The 22,971-nt window shown below is 38.5% G+C and overlaps 4 protein-coding genes and 1 long non-coding RNA gene across 7 annotated transcripts; 2 read left to right on the top strand and 3 right to left on the bottom strand.

Annotated features, from left to right (window-relative positions):
* The first annotated feature begins 1,876 nt into the window (after positions 1-1,876).
* Positions 1,877-6,940, top strand: LOC112040257 (uncharacterized). Of its 3 annotated transcripts, none has more exons than XM_065780429.1 (5): positions 1,877-2,171; positions 2,261-2,407; positions 2,498-2,693; positions 4,895-4,937; positions 6,713-6,940. In XM_065780429.1, exons 1-4 carry the CDS (start codon positions 1,941-1,943, stop codon positions 4,933-4,935), a joined length of 615 nt encoding a protein of 204 aa, XP_065636501.1. In that variant the 5' UTR covers positions 1,877-1,940; the 3' UTR covers positions 4,936-4,937; positions 6,713-6,940. The 3 variants fall into 3 exon arrangements, 2 of the variants coding, with proteins under 2 accessions (XP_065636501.1, XP_065636502.1); XR_010631695.1 differs by having other exon boundaries at positions 1,878-2,171; positions 4,895-5,013; XM_065780430.1 differs by lacking the exon at positions 4,895-4,937.
* A 2,352-nt stretch (positions 6,941-9,292) lies between these two features.
* Positions 9,293-12,425, top strand: LOC136070448 (uncharacterized). Its single transcript, XR_010631673.1, has 3 exons — positions 9,293-9,905; positions 10,039-10,090; positions 11,987-12,425. It is a non-coding gene; the product is annotated as an uncharacterized LOC136070448 (long non-coding RNA).
* Positions 12,426-18,877: 6,452 nt separating this feature from the next.
* LOC112021116 (uncharacterized) lies at positions 18,878-21,006 on the bottom strand. The gene is made up of 4 exons (XM_024053688.1): positions 20,859-21,006; positions 20,165-20,220; positions 19,807-19,978; positions 18,878-19,500 (listed from the first exon to the last, which is right to left on the bottom strand). Exons 1-4 carry the CDS (start codon positions 21,004-21,006, stop codon positions 18,878-18,880), a joined length of 999 nt encoding a protein of 332 aa, XP_023909456.1.
* Positions 21,007-21,030: 24 nt separating this feature from the next.
* LOC112021115 (uncharacterized) lies at positions 21,031-21,642 on the bottom strand. Its single transcript, XM_024053687.1, has one exon. The coding sequence runs from the start codon at positions 21,640-21,642 to the stop codon at positions 21,031-21,033; it is 612 nt and encodes a 203-aa protein (XP_023909455.1).
* A 329-nt stretch (positions 21,643-21,971) lies between these two features.
* On the bottom strand, positions 21,972-22,550 carry LOC112021114 (uncharacterized). The gene has a single exon (XM_024053686.1). The coding sequence runs from the start codon at positions 22,548-22,550 to the stop codon at positions 21,972-21,974; it is 579 nt and encodes a 192-aa protein (XP_023909454.1).
* Positions 22,551-22,971: the final 421 nt, after the last annotated feature.

Raw genomic sequence — 22,971 nt, 5'->3', positions numbered from 1 at the left:
ATTCACCTCATGGGCGGTGCTCGAGTGTTGCCGTCTCCAACGGCCAACACTCGTGAGGATTGGAGAGAATCAAGGGAATATCATGGGGGAAGGTATTCCGGAGCCCCTGCATCTGCTCCTCTCTTTGTTCCAGCTCCGCCTGGCCAAGAAGGGAGTTGTCGGTGGCCTGGAAACATGATGGCACTCCCCCTTCTCTGCCTTTTGTGTCAAGCTCTCCCATTCTCTTTATACCAATAAAGGGACGGCTTGACACTTCCCACCGGCTAGCTTTTTTAGGGTGGCTCCACCTGGGCCTCTGATTGTAGAAATAGCTGGTAGGATTAGCTTGTAAATTTGTGTGTGAAACACACCTGCCTGAGCCTCTGATTGTAATTTGTACTGTTTCTATCTATGAAATAATAATATCAAAATTTCTTTTTTCACTGTCAAATCTTTTTTTTTTTTTTTTTTTTTTTTTTTTTTTCAACCTACTGTAAAACGACTACTTAGAACACTCGCCTGGTGCGCCGGCCAGCACCATAATCCTTCCCACAGACGGCGCCAATTGTAGGAACTCAATTTGGATTGTCCCTGAGTAGAGTATGAATGGGTTTTCAGCCCAATCAAGCCCAAACAATAAATTTGTAGAGAGTGGGTTAAAGGTTTAGGCGCTGGCCGTCGATCACCATGCGAGAACTTTCTTTTATAAAAAAATACTTAGAGTTTCTTTACAAATGGGGGGATGCTCTTCGGCCCGTGGCCGAGGAGACCCTTTTCTTCTCTCTTTTTTCCCCCCCTGTTTTACTTTACTTGCTTTTCTTATATAATCTTCATTTTCCTATCTCTTTCTTCCATCTGTTGATCATCCATTTGCCTTTCTTCTGGCCGTCCGTCCCATCAGAGGCCTTATCAGTACTCAAGTGGTTCACTCTGATCAACGTTGTCTTGCCAAGGGGTTATATCCCCATTAATGCGGCCAAGAGGGTTAGGTGAATGCATTAAATGCGAGGGTGACAGCTTACTTTGGGCTTGGTCTTTCCCAAAAATCATCCCTGTTAGGCCGAGGATGAGGAGGTCCTCGGCGTGGATTGGGAAAAGAGGCTTTCCCTAATTTAGCCTTGAATAATCTGTATTCCTCGGCATGGGCCTTGGGCCTGCTACACGATGGGCCGAGGCTATCAGGCCCACGGGCCCCACAACAACAAATATAAACTTAACAAAAATAAGACAAGACCAAATAACATCAAGTGATCAAATTATTCAACAAAAAGCCAATTATAAAACAAAAAGATAAAAATCCCTAAATATTCAAATTTGTAGCTTGTTCAACTTATTCAATAAAATAATTTCTCATTTTTTCCTAAAAAATGATAAAAAGAAAAATATTGTAGTTGTTAAATTCTCTTTGATGGTGACAACAATTATATTCTTTTTGACTTTGTAGTCACAATAATTTTGCTATTCTTATCAACTCAACAAATATTCAAATTATCACTTTATTAAATTTTACCCTCCTTAACAACTCATCTCCAGCCATTCTAAATTTTTACGCAGCCTGCCAATATTGTTCCCAACATGTCCGAATAGACTCCTATTCCAAACATCCAGCTTTTTACGACAATGTTTCCATACATTGAATAATTGGAAATTTAGAGTCAAGCAACAAATTATTATTAAGTGGACTTTTTAATTACTATCTGTATTCGTGGTTAAAAACATTATTATAGGTCGGCTAGTGGGCTTTCAACCAAAGCGGACTTGGGCTTGTGGCTTGCAATTAAAGCCATACGGCCCATACTCTGCAACAAATGGGTTGGGTTTGAACTTTGAACCGAAGCCGCAAAGGGTAAAAATGTAAAGTAGATAGAAATAAGAATAGGGCTAAAAGAAACAACACGTGAGTGTGAGATCATCTATTTATTCATTTTCATAAAAAATAAAAATTTCTGATCTCATCTGAAATGGCTATGGCGGCTGTTAGTGCTGATGTCTTTGTCCCGAGGCTGGAAGAAAAGCACGAGGAACCACCAGAGAAGAAGCAGAATAAGACAGATGAAGAAAGACAAGAAGAGGAAGACGCCCCCAATCGCGGTGACGATGACGATGACGATGACGATTGTTTTCCCGGTGAGCTCCCTGAGATGACCCGTGCAGAATATTTTTTGTATCATCAACAGGTTAATGAGAGCGGGGTAAGCAATCATCGGATATAGTGAGTTTGTGCAGTTGATGATGCTCCCATGACTCTTGTCTCATTTGTCTTTGTGTTTCTGATTCACAGGGCTTTGATGTTGGCGACTTTCGCCACTCTTTCGCATGCGGTAGAATTGAGCCGATGGGATTCGAGGGGGTCATTAATGATGCTCATAAGAAAAAACTTCTTGTAGAATATTCTATGGAAGCAATCCACAAGTACAACACTGATGAGGTCTTTTCATAATCAAACCCCTTGATTAGTTACGTTTATTATTATTGTTATTGCTGTTGGCTTTATTGTGTCTGGGACAATTTCTTGTAGAAGAAGAACTTTAAGTTCAAGGAGGTGGTTAAGGCAAATGTGCAGCCCGTTGAGGGCCTCATGTATTATATTACCTTCAAGGCTGAGGATGCTTCTACTGCTACTATGGAAACCTTTCAAACTAAAGTGTGGAGGGGAATTGGATTTGTAGAGGTCATATTTATTAGAGTAAAGCCCATCTCTATCTCTAAGCAAGGTAATTTCTCTTTCTATTCTCCCTCAAATAAACCTTTGAAACTGCTCCTAAGTCATGCATTAGCTAGGAAAAGCATGATAATGTTTTACATTTGCAATTTCTTTTTTTTTACAATGCTGAGTTAACTTAGTTGGAGAGGAATGTTTGAAAAGGATCTACTCTCTAATAATACACGTCTTTTAACCTATTGTGCTATTGCTCCTGCTTGACTTGTCTAGATTTGTAGCTTCAACCTTTTAGCATGTGTGCATCTTCTCTGTTATTTGAATGATTACTTGAAAACTACCCTGTTTTTAAAAGAGTTGTTATCATGCTTTGGGAACTTATTGTGCTTGGACTCATAGTTTGGATGTATTTGAAACCTTGTATACTTTCTCTTATTTGTTTTTGGATTTTGAAGAATTTAGGCTTAACCTCAAAAACTACTAGTTTTCAAAACTTATTCTTGATCAAATTCATGTTATACTGGAGCCACTAAGCCACTTTAGTTGTTATTTATGTTTTGGTTTTCATCTTCAGAACCCTATAACTAGCTATTGCAGATTTATATTCTGTTACTACTTTTATGTTCCAGTGGTGCAGGCACCATGATGCACCAAGAATATTGTTAATTTGAAATCTCGAATTTTGGAATTTCACCAATGTAAATCTTTATCCGTCTAAAGATTTTGTGTGGTTTTTTTTTTTTTTTTAAATTACTTTCCTTATTGATGTACTCATTGGAAGCCTATTTAAAATGGCTTTAGTAAAGATTTAAGGTAGATTTTGATGGTTGGAATTTTGTTCTGGAAATTTTTGAAGTGCCAGGTGTTGATTCCAAGCAAACCTAATTGCTGATTCAAACGTGCAGTTGTTACCCTCCTTCGAAATACCACATTAAACACAACGGTATCAAATTCTAAATGTCAAATGTGCCCCGCTAGGACCATATCTTCAAAATCTTAAGACGCTATCAAAATAAAAATTCCAAATGTCAGATGCCCCAACCAATACATCCATCCAAAGAAAAGATCTAGCACCCTTTTAGGCAAAACCCAAAAACTCCAAATGATCTAAAGACAAAACACCACAACTAATACACCCTCTCACAGTGAATCAAAAGATGATACACTATCTCGCCAGCACATACAATACCTGGCCACAATTTAAAAACCTCTGCTCGTCAGGTTGTAACCAATATCTTCCCTCACACCGCCATCCAAACATAAAAGGAAACTTGCATGGGGGCCTTAACCCTCCAAATACTTTTTCATGGAAAGATGACACAGAAAGACCCTCTTAGCACGTTACAGTAAGAATGAATATCAAAACCCCCATTTTTCTTCAATTTCCACCAAAAACAGTCCCCACTCACAGTAGGAGTATTAGACTCCAACATATGAAGAAAATTCAATTCCCAATAATTGAAATCACCAAGGAATCTTACATATCACTTTTTAATATGTTTACAAAGTAAACAGCACCACATAGGCTTACATATACTTATATTCTATTGTTTGATCCAAGTCTTACCTACATGATTATCTGATCTATTCTCTTGTCTGAATACTTCGTGTCTGGCCAGCAAATGCATTTATTTATTTATTTGTTTTTCTGGCTAGAAAATGCAAGCTAATAAATTTTGAACACTACAGATGGAATCTAACTTCACTTGATTTTTTCATTTGATTTTCAGAAAAAATAATAAAAAAACTGTTTCTCAACAAAAGCTTTATGAGGTGGCAGTCTGAACTATGGACCCATAAAACCTGTTGTTCTTACTAGATAACTTGGTGATGGACATTTAGTGATAATCTTAGATTTGAAATTATAATAAAGCTCCCAAGGGGTTGAAAAACTTCAAATTGCACTGTGCTTCTTTGTTGCCTTGGTGGTTGTCCAAGTATGAAGGTTTGAAGGTTGGTAAAAGAACATTGCTGAATACCCAAATAAAGATAAACTTCAAATTGCATGCAAGATGCAAGGAGAAAAAAAGAATCATGACCAAATGCAGCATGGGTGCAACTAATTATTGTGCAAGTGAGTAGGTTCCATTAGCTGATGCAGCAAGATTAGGCCTAGGCAGAATCATGATTTGGTCATAGTTAGAATTGATTATTTAGGACTGTGGACCAGCTAGTCTAATAGCTCAAAATGGTGAATAAGGCACTTGACATGGTCTTATTGTTTGGTGTTTTTGACCTTATTTTTGTTATTTGCAGGAAATGAAGGCTTGGCAATATGTTGTTCGCGAAGTTCATGAAGGTTGCTGGCAGTATTTTTCTATTTGAGTCAAATGGAAGGAAAACACTTTTTAAGTCTGAATTTAATATTATGTATGGTAAGTTTAGGTTGATATTATGTTTTTGAGACTCTTGTTAAATTATGCATGGATGTTCTACTCATAGGTTGCCGAATGTGGCCTTTTTCATCAAATGACAAGCAAAGAAAATGATTTTCATCGAATGTAGCCTTTTTCTACTCATAGGTTGCACAGCATTAATTTTCTGCACTATTTTTTGCATTAAAATTCTACACCTTGTTCGAAATAATTTTCTACACTAGCTAGTTTTTTAAAAAAATTTCTATTTTGAATTCAAGTATCTCTTTTAGAACTAAAAATCTTAAACTCATTATCAAGAATGAAACATAGTTCAAAATCAAACTTGTTTTCAAAATTATTGCATACTTAAAACCATTTTCAAAGTCAAAGTTCTTTTTCAAAACTAAATATTTTTTTTAAAGCCTATTCCAGTTCAGATATATAAATTTATTTTAGTCTCAAATTTAATTCCAGGTCTAATAATTTAAACCAATAACAATGCATGACATGAAATTAGAAAATGCCTACACATGTTCAAATACATCTTCAGTTTCAATCCAGTTTCCAATTCAATTTCAAATGGTGTTTGCTATTTATGACGTGAATGTTTTCCATGTATGTAATTGGCCACTACTAGTCTAGAAGACCGGTTTTTATCGGGCAATATGAGTGCTTAACAAATCCTATTTATAAATAATAATAAAAACACACACACACACATTCCTAGGGTTTTAGATTAGTACGCTTTGTTCAATATAATTTTCATTTTGATAGATTGTAACTGGGATTCAAAGTCTTACTTTATTTAGAATGTAATTAGGACTCAAAGCTTTGTAATTTCTATCAAATGTAATTATTTTCAATTATTCAAAGAAATCTAGATTTTCAATTCAATGTTTAGGTTTTTTTTTTCCTATTTTTTTAAATAAAAATAATTGACAACTCCATTATACAATCCCCGATTTAGGGGGAAAGATGTTTCAAGTGGGCTTCCCACTTATTTGAATAAAATTCAATTCCCAATAATTGAAATCACCAAGGAATCTCACATATCACTTTTTAATATGTTTACAAAGTAAACAGCACCACATAGGCTTACATATACTTATATTCTATTGTTTGATCCATGTCTTACCTACATAATTATCTGATCTATTCTCTTGTCTGAATACTTCATGTCTGGCCAGCAAATGCATTTATTTATTTATTTTTCTGGTTAGAAAAATGCAAGCTTATAAATTTTGAACACTACAGATGGCAGTCTGAACTATGGATCCATAAAACCTATTGTTCTTACTAGATAACTTGGTGATGGACATTTAGTGATAAGCTTAGATTTGAAATTATACCTAAAGCTCCCAAGGGGTTGAAAAACTTCAAATTGTACTGTGCTTCTTTGTTGCCTTGGCGGTTGTCCGAGTATGAAGGTTTGAAGATTGGTAAAAGAAAATAGCTGAAAAGCCAAATAAAGATAAAATTCAAATTGCATGCAAGATGCGAGGACAAAAAAAAATCATGACCAATTATTGTGCAAGTGAGTAGGTTTCATTTGCTGATGCAGCAAGATTAGGCCAAAGCAGAATCATGATCTAGTCATAGTTAGAATTGATTATTTAGGACTGTGGACCAGCTGGTCAAATAGCTCAAAAATGGCAAAAAAGGCCCTTGACATAGTTTTATTGTTAGGTGGTATTGACATTATTTTTGTTATTTGCAGGAAATGAAGACTTGGTAAAATGATCTTAGCGAAGTTCATGAAGGTTGCTGGCAGTATTTTTCAATTTAAGTCAAATGGAGGGAAAACACTTTTTAAGTCTGAATTTAATATTATGTATGGTAAGTTTAGGTTGATATTATGTTTTTGAGACCCTTGTTAAATTATGCATGGATGTTATACTCATAGGAGATTGTTCTTTTATTTATTGAGAGCTAAATATTTGCCGAATGTGGTCTTTTCCATCAAATGTCAAGCAAATACAATGCTCCTTCAGTTTCCTTTACTAAAGGGTTAACTTGACAAGTTGACAATATTAAGGATGGGGACTGGGACATTGGAACTACCCTTTTCCATTGCGTCTTTGAAGTTGTGTAGTTAGAGTGACCACCACCTCTAGCTCTTTTTGATTCATTGTAGTGCAACTCGCATCTCAGCAGGACAACCCCAGATCCTTCCTCAAGGCTGCATCAAATTGACAGTAACTAAATATTATAATGAAATCTTAGTTTTAAAGAAAGGACGTCTGAATCGTTGATAAAAGTCACTAAGGAAATGGCCTGATTATAAAATCGTAAAATGAATCTTTTGTCCTTTGTTTATTTTATTTTATTTATTATTATTATTATATTTTTTTGAAGATAGATTTTTAATTTTTTACGTCCATTTTAATCCAAAATCTCAAAAAAATTTAGATGACTCAGCCACTCCGCTTATGCTAACTTTCTAAGTAGTCCTAGCTTGAAAATTAAGTTATTCACCACCCCATTTAAGGGGGATCCGGATCTCATCATTTCCATTTGAAATGGAGAGTGTTCAGTTAAAGGTTATGTCTGCTTAAAAAAAATCTAAGGTCTACAAAGTGCAATCTCAATTAAAAGTTTTTAACTTAACCAAATAAAAAATAACCATGGTAACCAAAGTTAACTATGGTCCAAAAACAAAACAGAAAAGCACCACATCCTTGTATTTGGATTTTGGATCCCCTTCAAGACTTAGAGCCCATTTGGATAGGCTGTTTACAAATCTTTAACGTGCATTTTAGACCAAACATGATTTGCCAAATCGTTAGGCTCTACAAAATCAGCATGTTTGCATTTGCAAAATCCAGAATTTTCACGTTGCGAAACTTTGCTTTTTCAAAAATGCAGATGAGCTAATCGCTATTTTTTTTCTTCAGAAGATCAAAATAGCGCCAATACAATAGGAAATACCAGCTTTATCCCTTCCCCCATGTATATCTCCTCCTTTATTTTCTCAGTTAGTCTATACTCCTCCATGTATATCTGCTACTCTGTTCTTTCAGTCTCCACGGGCTCTCAATTCTTTGTTCTTACTTCTGCTTTGTTCTTCATCTTGCTTGCCAGTTTGCAATTCTATGTTCCTCTTCTGTTGAATTTATGTTATAGATTTGGGCTTTTTACTGGTGGGTTACATGATTGTTTGAATTTGAAATCAAAATTTTAGAACTTATTTTGATTGAGAGATTTGTTGCTGCTACTATTTTTGTTTCTTCATGGGTTGTGGATTTATTTGGGTTTTTGGCTGCTTTTGAGACCTGTCCATTTTGGGTTTTGATTATAATTATTGATTTATATTTGTATACACATAGATATCATTGGAATTAGACCCCTGTGTTTTGTTTTTGGTGGTTTGGGAATAAATGGATGAAGGAGTTTTCTTTATTATGTTTCTCATTCAAGAATCATGATTGTGTTTATGGGCTTTTGACAAAAATTCAATTTTTAACATTCTTTAGTGTTATAAAGCTTAATGGGTATTGTAAATGCACTTCCAGTATAGTGTTTGTGTATCCTCTCTATGCGAGGTGGCCCTCTAAGTTTGACAGATTTTGGAATCTATTTATGTGTGTTGTTGGGGAGTTGTGGGTTAGATATGTCTATCTCTATGTGCTTGTAGTGGGCATAGTTCTGATAACAAAGGGGAAAAGAGCAAAAATACTACTTATTGAAACTAACAATTTGCTGTTATGGAGAAAATTTGGAATGAAAAAGAATTTTACTTGTGGTCTTTACCAAAAAGTCTGCTATCATGTTTGTCAGCTTTTATATGACCAGATATTGGATACATCTTTTACATGAACCATACATTTCAAGACATGTATATGAACCATATATTTTAGCTGAGTTTGTAGAGTTGCACTTGCCCTTGGAAATGGGTGTTTTTCCAATATTTCAAGTTTCATAGCTTTTAGACAGAGGGATTATATTGTTAAATTTAAAAATTTGCAAGACCTAAATCAAACCTTTTAAAATTGAGGGACCAAAGATGCAATTTACCCTCAACACTAAATAGTGGTATTATAATTATAGTTCTTGAAGCAAACAAAGGCAACAAATATAAACCTACAATTGATATTGCTCAAATTTGAGCTTCACCAAACTTTACAAAGTGCAGTGTTAGAACCTTGATGACAATGCACTGATCTATTGCTTTTTAGCTTCATTTTACTCTAATACACAAAAAAATGCATAATCATCTTGCTCATTTAAGCATCAATGAAAAACCAAAAAAAAAAAAAAAAATGATACACATGCTCCCCCCCCCCCCCCCCCCAACTTAAAATCCTGCATCCGTCCTTGATCTGCATGGTGATGGAAAGGTAGATACACCTTCAGTGCACATGGTGGGGAATGATCCTAATTTTGACAACACCGTTTTAGCTCTGAGAGCAACAGTCCATGGTATTTTTAAATTCCTTTTTCCACCTATTTTGTTGGAGATCTGTCTTTTTATTGCCTCAAATTTTGTTGAAAATTGAATTTGTTGGCTATATTATTTGTTGACTTACTCTTTGGTGGCATTCAAAATTCTACTTTTTTACTCTACTTAATTGCGATTATATGTGGAAGAAGTAATGTGTTTTTAATAGTTACAGAGAATAGGCTTATTCAACCTTTGTAAATGCACGGTTGTTTTAATATTATTATTTGAAGAAGGGACCAACCACATGATACCTATTTCTCTATTTCTCTTGTAAGAACATGTGGGGTCGGAGTCAACAAGCAGAGAAGAGGAAGAAGTACAAAAAATGATTCGTGAATGTTTAGATTTGTGTAAAAATTATGTCTATAGGGAAATGGTTGCTCCATGGAAGAAAGAAACTGAGGGGAAATCTAGTGCATCCAATCTGAACAGTGATCCCTTTCACTTTGAACCTGTTGAAGCAACAGCTGTGAGTCATTTTTTGCTTGTTCACGGTGTGAAATTTTTAAAGATTTTTTCCCTAATACGTATGAAAGCTATGTGAATGTTTACATTCAAGTACAGTCATTCATTTGTTTGATGCTTTCTGATTTTCCAAGCAGCACCGTTTCAAAATGGAAGATGGAGTTGTACATGTTTATGCAAGTGAAAATGGTAAGCATTGCAAAGTAATGCATAGTTCAGTAAAATAAACATTCTTTGTCAAATACTTAATTAAATGTATTTTTGTGTTAGCATTTAGTTTTTGGATTATAAGAATATTAAAGCTTCCTCTCTCTAGAAACTAACAAAGGGGAAAAGAGCAAAAATACTATTTATTGAAACTAACAATTTGCTGTTATGGAGAAAATTTGGAATGATAAAGAATTTTACTTATGGTCTTTACCAAGAAGTCTGCTATCGTGTTTGTCAGCTTTTATATGACCAGATATTGGATACGTCTTTTACATGAACCATATATTTCAATACATGTATATGAACCATATATTTTAGCTGAGTTTGTAGAGTTGCACTTGCCCTTGGAAATGGGTGTTTTTCCAATATTTCAACTTTCATGGCTTTTAGACAGAGGGATTATATTGTTAAATAAACCCTCCAGAATTTTTTTCAAAATGTGACATCTTTGTTAGTAATTCATATAGTTTTCCTTCTTTTCTGCAGTTTGCATATTATTTCAATAATTTATATAGGATTTACAACTCTTTTTTATTGCAGAAAATATTCATATTTAGAGAGATTCTAAGTCTTGGTAGTTGTTATACTTATGAGACATTCCCACTTTTAGCTTCAAATTTGCCTTGAATATTAGCGCTAATAGCAGCCTAGGTTCAGATGAGATAATTGTAATCACAGGTTCAGAGTAAAGCATGTATTGTTTTGTGCAAATTCACAACAACCGAGGTTGGTACAACTCGCTCTTCTTTCTTAGGTTGGACCTTTATAATCTTTGAACAAAGAGTCCTATTACCTCACCTTTTATTTTCACCATATTGGATTGTGTACAAGTATTAGAGGGAGAGAGAGAGGAACACATACCAATAATCACTGTCCAAATTTATAATAGTTTGGTTACTAGGTTCTAGGAACCCGAGTGGAAATCAGACCCCCAGGGTACCAACAAGGCATCTTTCCATTTCTTTGTGCCATATGATTATCATTTGAGTTGGTTAGTGGAAGGTTGTATAGAGGGAAATTTTATTTTAGATTGGTAAATTACACATGCATCCAATAGCCTTGAACCTATGACCTCACTCTCTATCCCCTTTTTTTATTGGAGGAGGGAGTGCATTCGAGTTAGAGCTTTTTGCTAATACAACTAACTGGAATTAAAAATTATTACAATTTTCTAGATGTGGCCTCTAAGCTTTCCATGATAATTGATGCCATTCATTGCGAGCCTGCTCTGTTGTTTTCAGCATTTTGTGAGCCTGCTATGTTTTGTTTTTAGCATTTTGTGAGCTTGCTCCGTTTTGATTTTCTTACTTGCACATTATCTTACTAAGATTTAGATAATATATGACTAGGTGCTCTACAGATGTAGCTTTGTGTAGCCTTCCCAGGCTTTATATTCACTGGCAATAGCTCTATAGCCATACAAGCCAATAAGCTTTGGATCCATTTGTCATAATTTAACTTCGATGATAATTATGTTTGAATTTTACTTTGATAATTGTGGTAGCGTTTATTGTTCATTAAGAAAAAGATCGTGATGACACTTTGTGGGGCATGCAAAATTTCAACGCTTTACTTCTCTTGCCTTTGCTTGTAGCCCCCATCTTCTAAAGCACAGTTCGGTTACTTATTAACAGGTTCCAGAAAATTTGTCGGTTTAAAATTACAAATTTGTACATAGGTTTTAAAAGTATTACAACTCAAAAATAATTATAGTATTTGGAACTGGGTTTTAGATTAGTAGGGCTGGCATCCAAAGTTAATTCTTTTGGTGTCCAAGTGGTTCATAAGCTTCTAATACAATTTTTTTGAAATGATTGAATGATGATGAATTGGATGTGATCTGATTGCTATTGAACTGTGATCTCATTAATCTAGAGATATTTTGCTGCTGTTGGGTTGGATTGCTGATAGGCAAGCTGCACTTCCACATTGGAGCCAATCTTGTGTTTCATGAGAGGACAAAACACAAAGAGATTGACTGACATGTTGTGCGAGATAAAGTCATTGCAAAAGTAATTAGATTGCTGCACATCAAGACCAAGTCACAGATAGGAGATATGTTAACCAAGATGAGCCTAGTTAATGTTTATTCCCCTGCTCATCTTGAGGGGAGTATCAGAGAATAGAAGGCAAGAAGTTTAAAAGAAAGCTTGATCCTGGTCTAGAAGAGAGAAAAGAAAAAGAAAGAAAGCAAGTCAAGCTAGTTTAAATTTCTTGCAAAACGATAGTAGTTTACTTGTATTAATCAAAGCTAAAAGTCTTTTAGTATTAGAGAGTTAGTTGAATTATATATACATGTACACATTGTTCAATATAGCAATATAACAATGTATTTTCCTAATCATTTTAATATCTTCCTCTTGATGGTTTTGTTTTTTCTTTTTCAATTTTAAATTATATAAATTTCTCTCCATGAATTCTAACAATGACAACATCATTATTTTTATTATTATTAATGCAATTGTCAGGTTTAATTACATCTTTTCAATAATAATTAAAAAAAAATACTGATTAAAGGAAAAATGACAAAAAAACATTAACAAAATAGATAAGTCTTTTTTTTGGAATTTACACTCAAAACAATTGTAAGGACGCAATTCGTGTCCTAAGCCCAAAAGGTAAAAGGGTTTAGGCCCAAAAAGTCCAATACAATGAATTTGTAGAGAGTGAGTTGAAAAACTAGGCTCTAATGAGTTGGATAGCAATTATAGTGGATCTAAATGACAATAACGTAAGAACAGACAGGTTTTATCTAAATAAAATCGTTCTCGGCACAGTCTAAGGAGATTAGTTCTTGTATATAATCTTTGAGTTTGATTACAAGTACAGTTCTTATTGCTACAGTCTTTCTCTCTTAATTCTCCCCCCCCTTTCTTTTAGGGTCTTCTTTCCATTTTATACTCTCTTACCCCTTTCATCTCTACTCTCCACGTGTAGAGTAGATTACTGGTCTTGATCCTTGTCCCATCAGCACCTTCCTGAAGTCCCTGGTAGTAGTTGTAAGACTGAAAATTACTGTTAAGATATCACTTCCTCATTAATGTGGTCAGAGAGTTAGTTACAGAGAATTCAATGCGGTGGTAACAACTTTCTCTTAGATATTTTAGGGCTTCCTCATGTCCTACACTCTTATAATGCTTATCCTCATTAATAGAATCTCCCGAAATGTTACCTTGGATGGCAGACCATACCTTCATACCTTGGCTTTGATCAGCCCAGGAGGCATTCATCCTCGGACTAACCTCTTGGATTCTTATGAATAAAACTAACCTCTTCATTTATTGACGCGGACTCCTATGATAGTGTTTACCCCTCTTCGGACTATTTCATGTCCTCGGATTGGGCCCCCGGCCCAATATATACATAGATATATGTTGCTGGGCCTAACCCCATACAATAGCCTCTCGAAATTCTCCTCTCTGGCTCATCGGGAAGAAATGAGGATTTCGATGTCACCACAAGGACCTCATACTTTATCATACATCATCCATGCCTGCGTAGGTATCTTTTTAACTACCCAACGCACGATCCTGATGCTTCAGCATCCGAGACACGCCTTCATTAAATTTCTACGGCTCTATGTTCCCCACGTTCTACGGCGTGATGTGGATCTAACGATTGAGGATTTTGTTGGAACTCGGGCCGGAACTTTCTTGCTTGTCACTCCCTCTTCGATATAAATATTACCCAAACACTTCATTAATCTCACTTTAGCACTCATACACTAAACTTGCACACTTACTCAATCTACTCATGCCCTTACACATACCAAGAGCCAGTTCGAGGATAGTTTTCTTCTTCGCGTAAGTCTTTATAAATCTCTCCATTTACTTTTCCTTCTGTTTTTTTTTTATCCGTGTCCTTTTCTCCTCGGCCTTTCTATTTTTTCCTTATCTTCTTAGTACCTTCAACCCTTCTTCAAGTATGAGTAGATTTGCTTATCTAGTAGACTCCAATGAGGGTATAGAGAGCTTCATAGCTTAGTATAAGATTCCGCCAAGAGTGTTCATTAGGTATTGCAAGGAAGGGGAATGGCACGAGAGAAGGCAAGAGGGAGAAGTGGTAATTACGATGATTGCCTTTATAGAGGGAAGGGTGAGAATCCCCATGGGCATCGTCACCAGGGATTACCTTAGGACTCATAGATTAGCTCCCACCTAATGTGCCCCAAACATGTTTAGTATTTTAGGTAGTGTCGATGCCCTTAACAAGAAAATGGGCTTAGGTCTTACCTATCACGATGTTAATTGGATTTACAACCTCCATCACCTAAAGGGAAAGAGGTATTACCTGAAATCTAGGTACCTCGAGGTTAGGCTCATCCAATGCCTCCCTGATTCCAACAAAGGCCTGAACCAGGATTTCTTGATCGTTTTAGGGGAATGGCATGATGGCCTCCCCTGCCCGACGAGAGAGGGGACACCAGGTAGGGCTTTAGGTCTAGGTTGATTATTTCAAAGTCACCCTTTTCCCTTTTCTTCTGTTTGTGTTTGTATATGAGTTTTCCTTTGATTCGCGCTATTTTTTGTTAACTATGTTTTTTTTTTTCCTGATTGTTTTGCAGATAAGAACGCAGCTATTCCAAATTTCAGTTTTGTCAACCAGCTGAGCTTAGACAAGATACTAAAGGCTGAGGTGTTCGTTCATAGTGACGTTTAGCTAAGGGTGGCATACCTAATCCTCGGCTACACCCCTATCTCTAAAAGATTTCAGGCACCAAAGTGCGTAATTAAAGAAAAGGACCCTTGCCTACATTGGATAAGTGTTGCCTCCCAAAAGGCATACCAAAGGTAGCATTGCCATTCCAACACGCTGCCGAGGAAGAGGCAACGCCGTCCCAGCCCACGATTAAGGAAGAGGAAGAGCTTGTTGAAGTTTCTGACTTGGAAGACGACTTCAAAGTCTTTAACTGACCTTTATCCCTTGAAACCCCAATTGGTGATCTTGGCCACCTTCTTCCCGCATAAACGTCATTCCTAAGAAGACCCTTATACTCCAGAAGTTATGGGGATACAACACAAGCCGATAACTGGTCTCCTGGACGTCATGGAGTCTCGCCCTGGGAGTAAGGCGTTCGAGAAGACTACTTAGGCGAAGCTCCCCCCTCTTCCATCCTCTTTGCCTCCCTAGCCTGATCCTACGGACCATAAGAGAAAAAGGGATTAGAGAGGTCTCGAAGCAGTGGAAGGAGGGAAAGGCCCCCTCCCTAAGGAGGCTGAGCATCAGAAGGGAGGTAAATAGGCCAAGGTAGCCCAAACCTTGGCAGATAAGAGAAGTGACACTCAGGTCGGGGTTCCTGCCTAGGCGCCTGCCCTGGTGTTAGACGGAGCCCCCCTACCCTTTAATGCATCCATTAGGGATTTTCAGCAGGGGAGGGCAGGGTACATTGCTGATGCCATGGAGCAGGCCTTACTGCTCCCTGGGGATATGGCTGATCTCAGAACAATGAGGAAGCATGAAGTGTTCCTTAGTCTGAAGAGGGACCTCGCCTTGGTAAGTCCACTAAATACCTTCCTTTTCTGTTTATCATAGAAATAATATTTTTTATATTTGTACTTTACTGTTTTCATCACTTTTTTTTTTTTTTTAAAGGCTGTCCAAGCTGCCTATAGAGTTAAGGAGATAGTTATCGGCTCTCATAGGTTAATGAAGGAAAAGGAGGGTAGGCGTGTTGCCACCGTGAAAGCTTTCGAGCTAGCAGAGAAGAAGTCACAAAACCTTACTACTAAGCTAATGGAAGTTGATTGGGACAAGAAAAGTGTCGAGGCCGCTTTGGAAGGGGTGGAAAGGCAAGCAGAGGCTCAGTACAAGCTGCTTCGCCAAGCCAAGGACGACCTCGCTGCTACCAAAAGCCAGATCAAAGTCTTAACCAAGAAATTGGAGGAGGCCGAGAAGGCCAAAGAGCAAGTTGAGCAAGAAGGATACGAGGTGGGTGTGACTGAGACCGAGGATGCCCTCAGGGCTGAGGTCGTGGAGGTGTATAGATTCTACTGCCTCCAAGTGTGGAATGAGGCCCTCGATCAAGCTGGGGTTGAGGCCTCCTCTGCCCTTAGGAGAGCAAAGAATGTGTACTACCCCCCAGCCATATGCGTCTCAGGCTCCTCAAGCTCCAAGGTCGACCTAGTCTTCTTGGGGACAGATGAAGGCAAGGAAAGCCCAACTAAAACTCTTCCTATAGCCAACATCTCCTCCAAGGAAGCAGAGCAGTCCAAGGACGTTTAAAAGGTAGCAGACACTACCAAAGAAGGGACCCATGAAGCTGCCTTGCCTCTAGCTGCCCCCAAAGACTCCTCCTAGGAGAAAGAGGCTTCCCACAACATGGAAATCTTGCTTGCAACTGTCCCTATACCTTCAAAAGAAGACCTCAAAGGCAAAGGTCAAGCCTCCACCACGATAGCCTCTACCCAACCTTCCAAGAACTCAAAGGATAAGCTAGTAATAAAAATGAAGTCATAAATTGTCTTTTTTTTTTTTCTTTTTTTCTTTTTTTTGTTTCCAATATTTTAGTAATAAAAATGAAGTCCTAAAATCAAGTCAACATTTTTTAATCTAATGGCCCTTTTCAGAGGTTTGGCTTAATGATAATTGCAAGTCTTTCTTTTATACTTGTGATGTTTATATAGATCTAAATACAATCTCTGTTTCACTTAACACTTAATCAATGTGACAATGAGATATAACTCCACTTATTTATCTACATAAGTGGCAGCAAAGTTATCACACCTCATATGATCAACAAGACAGGTTAAACCTACTAAGTCCACCATCTTGGCAAAGTATAGCTTTAACCTTAAAAACACACAATGATGTAGTATCCATATATGTCTAACTCCATGTAATCCCCTACTTATTAGTAAGTCTAAGGGACTAGATGGAGAATTGATTCTCAAACAAATAACAATTATTACTGCAAATGCTTTAAGTGATGCTCATGATTGTCTATTTGAGCATGTTATTACAATGAAGATCTTCGCCATTTAGAGTGGTTGATTCTATTTGACATTAAATAATTAATTGGAAGTACTTATTTACCCCAAGCATGTGGTCCGAGGAGCTAGACATGACTAAGGCTCTGTTTCATACTTAGCAGAATGATAGGACATATGAATGTACCCAAAGTAGGTGGTCCGAGGAACCAGGCATAACTAAGATTCTGAGATGTCACTTAGAAAGATGTCATTAAGTATTAATTTACTCAAAACATGTGGTCCGAGGAGCCAGGCATGACTAAGGTTCTGTTTAGCACTTAGAAAGATGTCATTAAGTATTAATTTACCCAAAACATGTGGTCCTCGGAACCAGGCATGACTAAGGTTCTGTTTAACACTTAGAAAGATGTTATTGAGTATTAATTTACCCAAAACATGTGGTCCGAAGAGCCAGACATGACTAAAGTTCTGTTTAACACTTAGAAAGATGTCATTGAATATTAATTTACCCAAAACATGTGGTCCGAGGAGCCAGACATGACTAAAGTTCTGTTTAACACTTAGAAAGATGTTATTAATTATTAATTTACCTAAAGCATGTGGTCCGAGGAGCCAAACATGACTAACGTTCTATTTAATACTTAGAAAAATGATAGAAAATATCAATTTACCCAAGGTATATGGTCCGAGGAGCCAAATATGACCAAGGTTTTATTTGATATTCAAATAAATAATAGGAAGTATAACGCATAATGTAATAAACGAAAATATGATAGGGAAAACTTTCATTAATAATAATACATTCTCAGGTTTTTTACATTCCAGGGGCAGGGTACAATATTTTCATCTAGATTTTCAAGATAATATGCACTTATCCCAGCCAGTGAGGTGGTGTGATATGACCCTTCCTAGTTGGGCCCCAACTTTCCCCATGTTGGGTTCTTTGTAGTACCTAAAACCCTTTTTAATACCAAGTCTCCAGGCACTAGTGGCCTTAGCTTCACGTTGGCATCATACCCTTGCTTGAGCTTGTGTTGATAATATGCCAATTGGACCATGACATTTTCTCTTCGCTCTTCAATTAAGTCTAAACTTTTCCCTAGCAGCCCATCATTGTTACTTGGAGTGAAAGAACTCGTTCTTAGTGTTGGGAATCCAATCTCTAGAGGAATAACGGCCTCGGCTTCATAAGTCATTGAAAAGGGAGTCTCCCCTATTGACCTATGAGGTGTGGTCCGATATGTCCAAAGGACATGTGACAGCTCTTCCACCCATTACCCTTCACATCATCCAATCTCTTCTTGAGTCCATTCACTATGACCTTATTGACAGTCTCGACCTGTCCATTCCCTTATGGATAAGTCGGAGTGGAATACCTATTCGTAATTCTTAGGTCACAACCGTACCTCCTGAAGGCTTTGCTATCAAATTGAAGACCACTGTCCTAGATGGGGGTATGGGGGATCCAAATTGAGTGACAATATTTTTTCAAACAAATCTCTTGGCAGACGTCCTTGATATTTATCAATGGTTCAGCTTTGACCCACTTGGTGAAGTAATTCATGCTGACCAGCAACCATCTTTTATTCCCTGCTGCCTTAAGGAAAGGTCCTACAATGTCCAAGCCCCATTGAGCAAATGACCAAGGGCTGGACAAAGGATTAAGGACTCCCTCTGGTTGGTGAATGTTTGGTGCAAATCTTTGGCATTGGTTACACTTCTTCACATACTCCTGCACTTCCTTCTGCATGTTTGGCCACCAGTATCCCTAAGTGAGGATTTGTGAGACAAAGACTTGCCTCCTATGTGGCTCCTACAAATCCCTTGATGTAACTCCTCAAGAAGTAGTATCCCTAAGAAGTAGCCCAGAAAAAGAGCGTTTGTACAACTTTTGGTCCTTGGACAGCCAAAACCGAGGTGCTTTTCTCCGCACCTTGTCAGCCTCTGACTTTTCCTCAAGCAAGATATCCTCCTTAAGGAATAGCATTATGGAGTCCATCCAACAAGGTTTCACCCTAATTTGATGGATATGGACCATCTCTCGCTTCATCTCAGTAGGATTGCACAATTCTTTAACAAGGATAACCCGAGGTAAGTCCTGTGCCGAGGAGGTTGCGAGAGTGGCTAGAGAATTAGCGTGTGTGTTTCCACTCCTAGGGATATGTAGCAAATTGAAAGACTCAAATCCTGACCGCAAGTGTCTAACTTGACTCAAATATTCTTGCATCCTCACATCCCTGGCCTCTAACTCCCCCTTCACCTGGCCTACGACCAATCTTGAATCTGAGAATATCTCCACTGCCTTTCCCTCCATTTTTTGAACTATGATCATTCCCACCAATAAAACCTCATACTCAACCTCATTGTTTGTGGCCAAGAAGCCAAGCCTTAAGGATTTCTCAATAGTGATCTTCTCAGGAGATATTAAAACTAGTCCTACTCCAAATCCCCTTTGATTTGCTACACCATCAACATATACCCTCTAGGATAAAGGTTCCTACAAGGAGACCATGCTAACTAACTTTCCATCCATGCTTTACTTCTTTACCTCTTTTTCCAATGGGGATTCAGCGAACTTGGCCACCAAATCTGTGAGGACTTAGCCCCTGACCAAGGTGCGAAGCATATACTTGATATCAAAAGCCCCTAAGATCATACCCTATTTGGCAATCCTCCCTGTAAAATTAGCACTTCGAAGCAGCGATTGAAGCGAAAGTTGGGTTAAAACAACAACTGTGTGGGATTGAAAGTAATGAGGGAGTTTACAGGTGGCATGTACTACTGCCAAAATGGCTTTCTCCAACGGTGGATAACGAACTGCTGTTTCATGCAACGACTTGCTTACATAGTAAACTGGCTTCTGCACACCATTGTCAAATAAGACCTCGTCCACCTTGAGCCTGAACATGACAGGTGGCCAAGAAAGGTATTCCTTAAGCTGTTGGAAGGCCAAGGCACACTCCTTAGTTCACTTAAATCCCTTCTACTTATTCAACAATTGGAAGAAGAGTCTGCATCTGTCCGCTGACTGAAAGATAAATTGGTTCAGGGCAGCAGTCATTCCAGTTAGCTTCTAGATTTCTTTGGGATTCTGAGGTGGTTGTAGACTGTTAATTGCCTTAACCTGATCAGGGTTGACCTCAAGTCCACGATGAGTGACCATATGGCCTAGAAATTTGCCTGACCCCATGCCAAAGGAGCATTTAGAAGCATTAAGGTACAGTTTTTGTTTCCTCAGTATTTCAAAAATATCCCCAAGGTCTCCCACATGCTCGGACACTGCCCTACTCTTCACCACCATATCATCTATATAAACCTCAATATTTTTGCCCAATTGAGGCTCAAACATCCTAGTCATCATCCTCTGATAGGTAGACCCTGCATTCTTCAAACTAAAAGGCATCACCTTGTAGTGGTAATTTTCAGTAGGAGTGACAAAAGTTGTCTTTTTCTAATCACCCAAGGCCAGTGGTATATGAGGATGGCCTACAGTTACATCCACTAGCTGGTCTATTCGAGGCATAGGGAAAGAGTCTTTTGGACAGGCCTTATTCAAATCTGTGAAATTCACACACACTCGCCACTTCTCATTATTCTTCTTCACCACTACAGTATTGGTCAGTTACTCTGGGTAAAACACCTTTTTAATAGTCCCAGCCTGCTTAATTTTTATCACCTCGTCTTTTACAGCATCAGAGTGGTCTTTAGACGAGCTTCGAGGTAGTTGCTTTTCGGGGGTGACAGATGAATTGACATTTAGATGATAACAGATGAAGTTTGGATCCACCCTAGGAGCTTCGTAAGCACTCTATGCGAACATGTCAATATTCCTCCTGAGAACTCTACCAGCTCTTCCTTCTCTTGAGGAGGCAGCTGAGCTCCAACCTGAAAAAACTTTTCTGGATTATCGCCTATAACAATTTTCTCTAAATCCTCACACTTTGCCTCCTCGGCTTTCTCATCCATGGGTAATACCAAAGTCCTTGATTGCTATAAACCCTTATCAGTAGAGGCCGAGGACCTAGCTTCAAGCTGATGCATAATTGCTACTACCAAGCACTGCCTAGCCACGAACTGGCTCCCAACCAGCTCCTCAACCTGATCCTCGGATGGATACTTCACCTTCAAGTGAAGGGTGGAAGAAACAGCCCCCAGGGCATGAAGCCAAGGTCGTGCCACAATAGCTGTGTAGGGAGAATAAGCATCCACCATACTGAAATCCACCTCCACCACCTCGGAACCTACCTGTATAGGTAGTTTGATTTGACCCTTTAGAATAACAACCTTCCCATCAAAGCCCAGAAGAGGTGAATCATAACCTATCAAATCCTCCAGTTTCAAGTTTAGCCCTTTATACAAATCAGGATACATAATCTCTGCCCTACTACCCTGATCCATTAACACCCTCTTCACATCATACCCCCCTATTTTGAGGGTGACCACCAGAGTGTCATTATGTGGCGGTATGGTTCCAACATTATCCTCATCTGAGAAGCTCAACGTTTGTCGGATCTCCATCCTAGCCCTCTTCAGCTTATGGTTATAGTCATCAGCAGATGGCCGAGCCATATACATCACCCTGGAAGGATGAGAACCAGTCATCCCCGGGGCAGCGAGGATGACATTAATTGTGCCCAAGGGGCTCTCGAAGAAGCATCTCTCCAAGATTCCAATCCTGCTTGGCCCCCTTACCCTTCAGGATGATACAAAAACCGCTTTAATCGGCCTTCCCGTATTAGCTGATCTAGGTAATTCCACAAAGTTCTACAATCCTCTGTGATGTGCCCTCGGTCCTTGTGGTACTGGCAGTAAAGGCTCTAATTGCACTTTATGGGGTCGCCTCCCATCTTATTTGGCCATTTAAAGAATGGCTTGCACCTAATTTTCTCCAAAACTTGATGTACTGGTTCTCGGAATACCGTGTTAACCATTTAGGTATTGGTAGACCCCGATTGCCCAGCAAAGTCTCTGCGGGGCCGGTTATTGTTATATCGGCCCGACCTGAAATCTCTCCTTTCTTGAGGGATAACCTTAGCCTTCCCCTTCCTTTGTTGTTGGTCTTTCTCGACTCGCTTATACTTATCAATTCGGTCCATGAGTCGGTGTACACTGTTAGCAGGTTTCCCAATCAAAAACTTCCTTAAACCGTGCTCGGTAGGTAAGCCGACCTTAAAAGTTCTTATGGCCACATCATCAAACTCACTATCTATCTCATTGAACATCTCATAATATCTATTTGAGTACGTTTTCAGGGTCTTCCCTTCTCGCATAGTCATAGACAGCAGGGAGTTTAAAGGATTGCATGTCATAAACTGGGCCCCAAATGCCCTAGTAAGCTCCTTGAAGGAGCTAACAAAACCTTCTCTCAAACCATCGAACCACCTCATTGCCACAAGCCCCAGACTGGATGAGAATAGCTTGCACATCAAGGCCTTGATCTTGGAATGAACAGCCATCCTCTGGTTGAAGTGGCTGATGTACTCCACTGGGTCCGTTCTACCATTGTACATGGTGAACATTGGCTGGGTAAAACGCTGAGGAAGTTTTCCACCTTCAGTCCTACAGGTAAAAGGTGACTTGGAAATCTGATTCAGAGCCCTGCCTATAGCGTCATTGCCCAGACCTTGGTGAGGCGGACTCTCCCTTCTCTACTTATAATGGTGATCCTGATCACACGATAGGACTCATTGGAAGCTATCCTAGACCTAGGCCGGTAGCTAATATCACTATCACCATCAGAAGAGGGGCCAGAGCTTAAAAGGGTTCCCCTACGTCGCTCGCGGCGTAACCTCCTTCACAAGTGGTCAATCTCCAGTTGCATGCTTCTAGATTTTTCTTCGCGAGAGACGTGGCTCCCAGCTCGAGATTGGCTACCATCAGTATGCGTGGTATGCACACTAACCTCCTGGTCCCTTCTTCACTCAAGATTGA

Source organism: Quercus suber, unplaced genomic scaffold (genome assembly GCF_002906115.3).
Source record: "Quercus suber isolate HL8 unplaced genomic scaffold, Cork oak 2.0 scaffold_235, whole genome shotgun sequence".
NCBI classification, from domain to species: domain Eukaryota; kingdom Viridiplantae; phylum Streptophyta; class Magnoliopsida; order Fagales; family Fagaceae; genus Quercus; species Quercus suber.
This window is presented reverse-complemented; position numbering and strand designations above follow the sequence as displayed.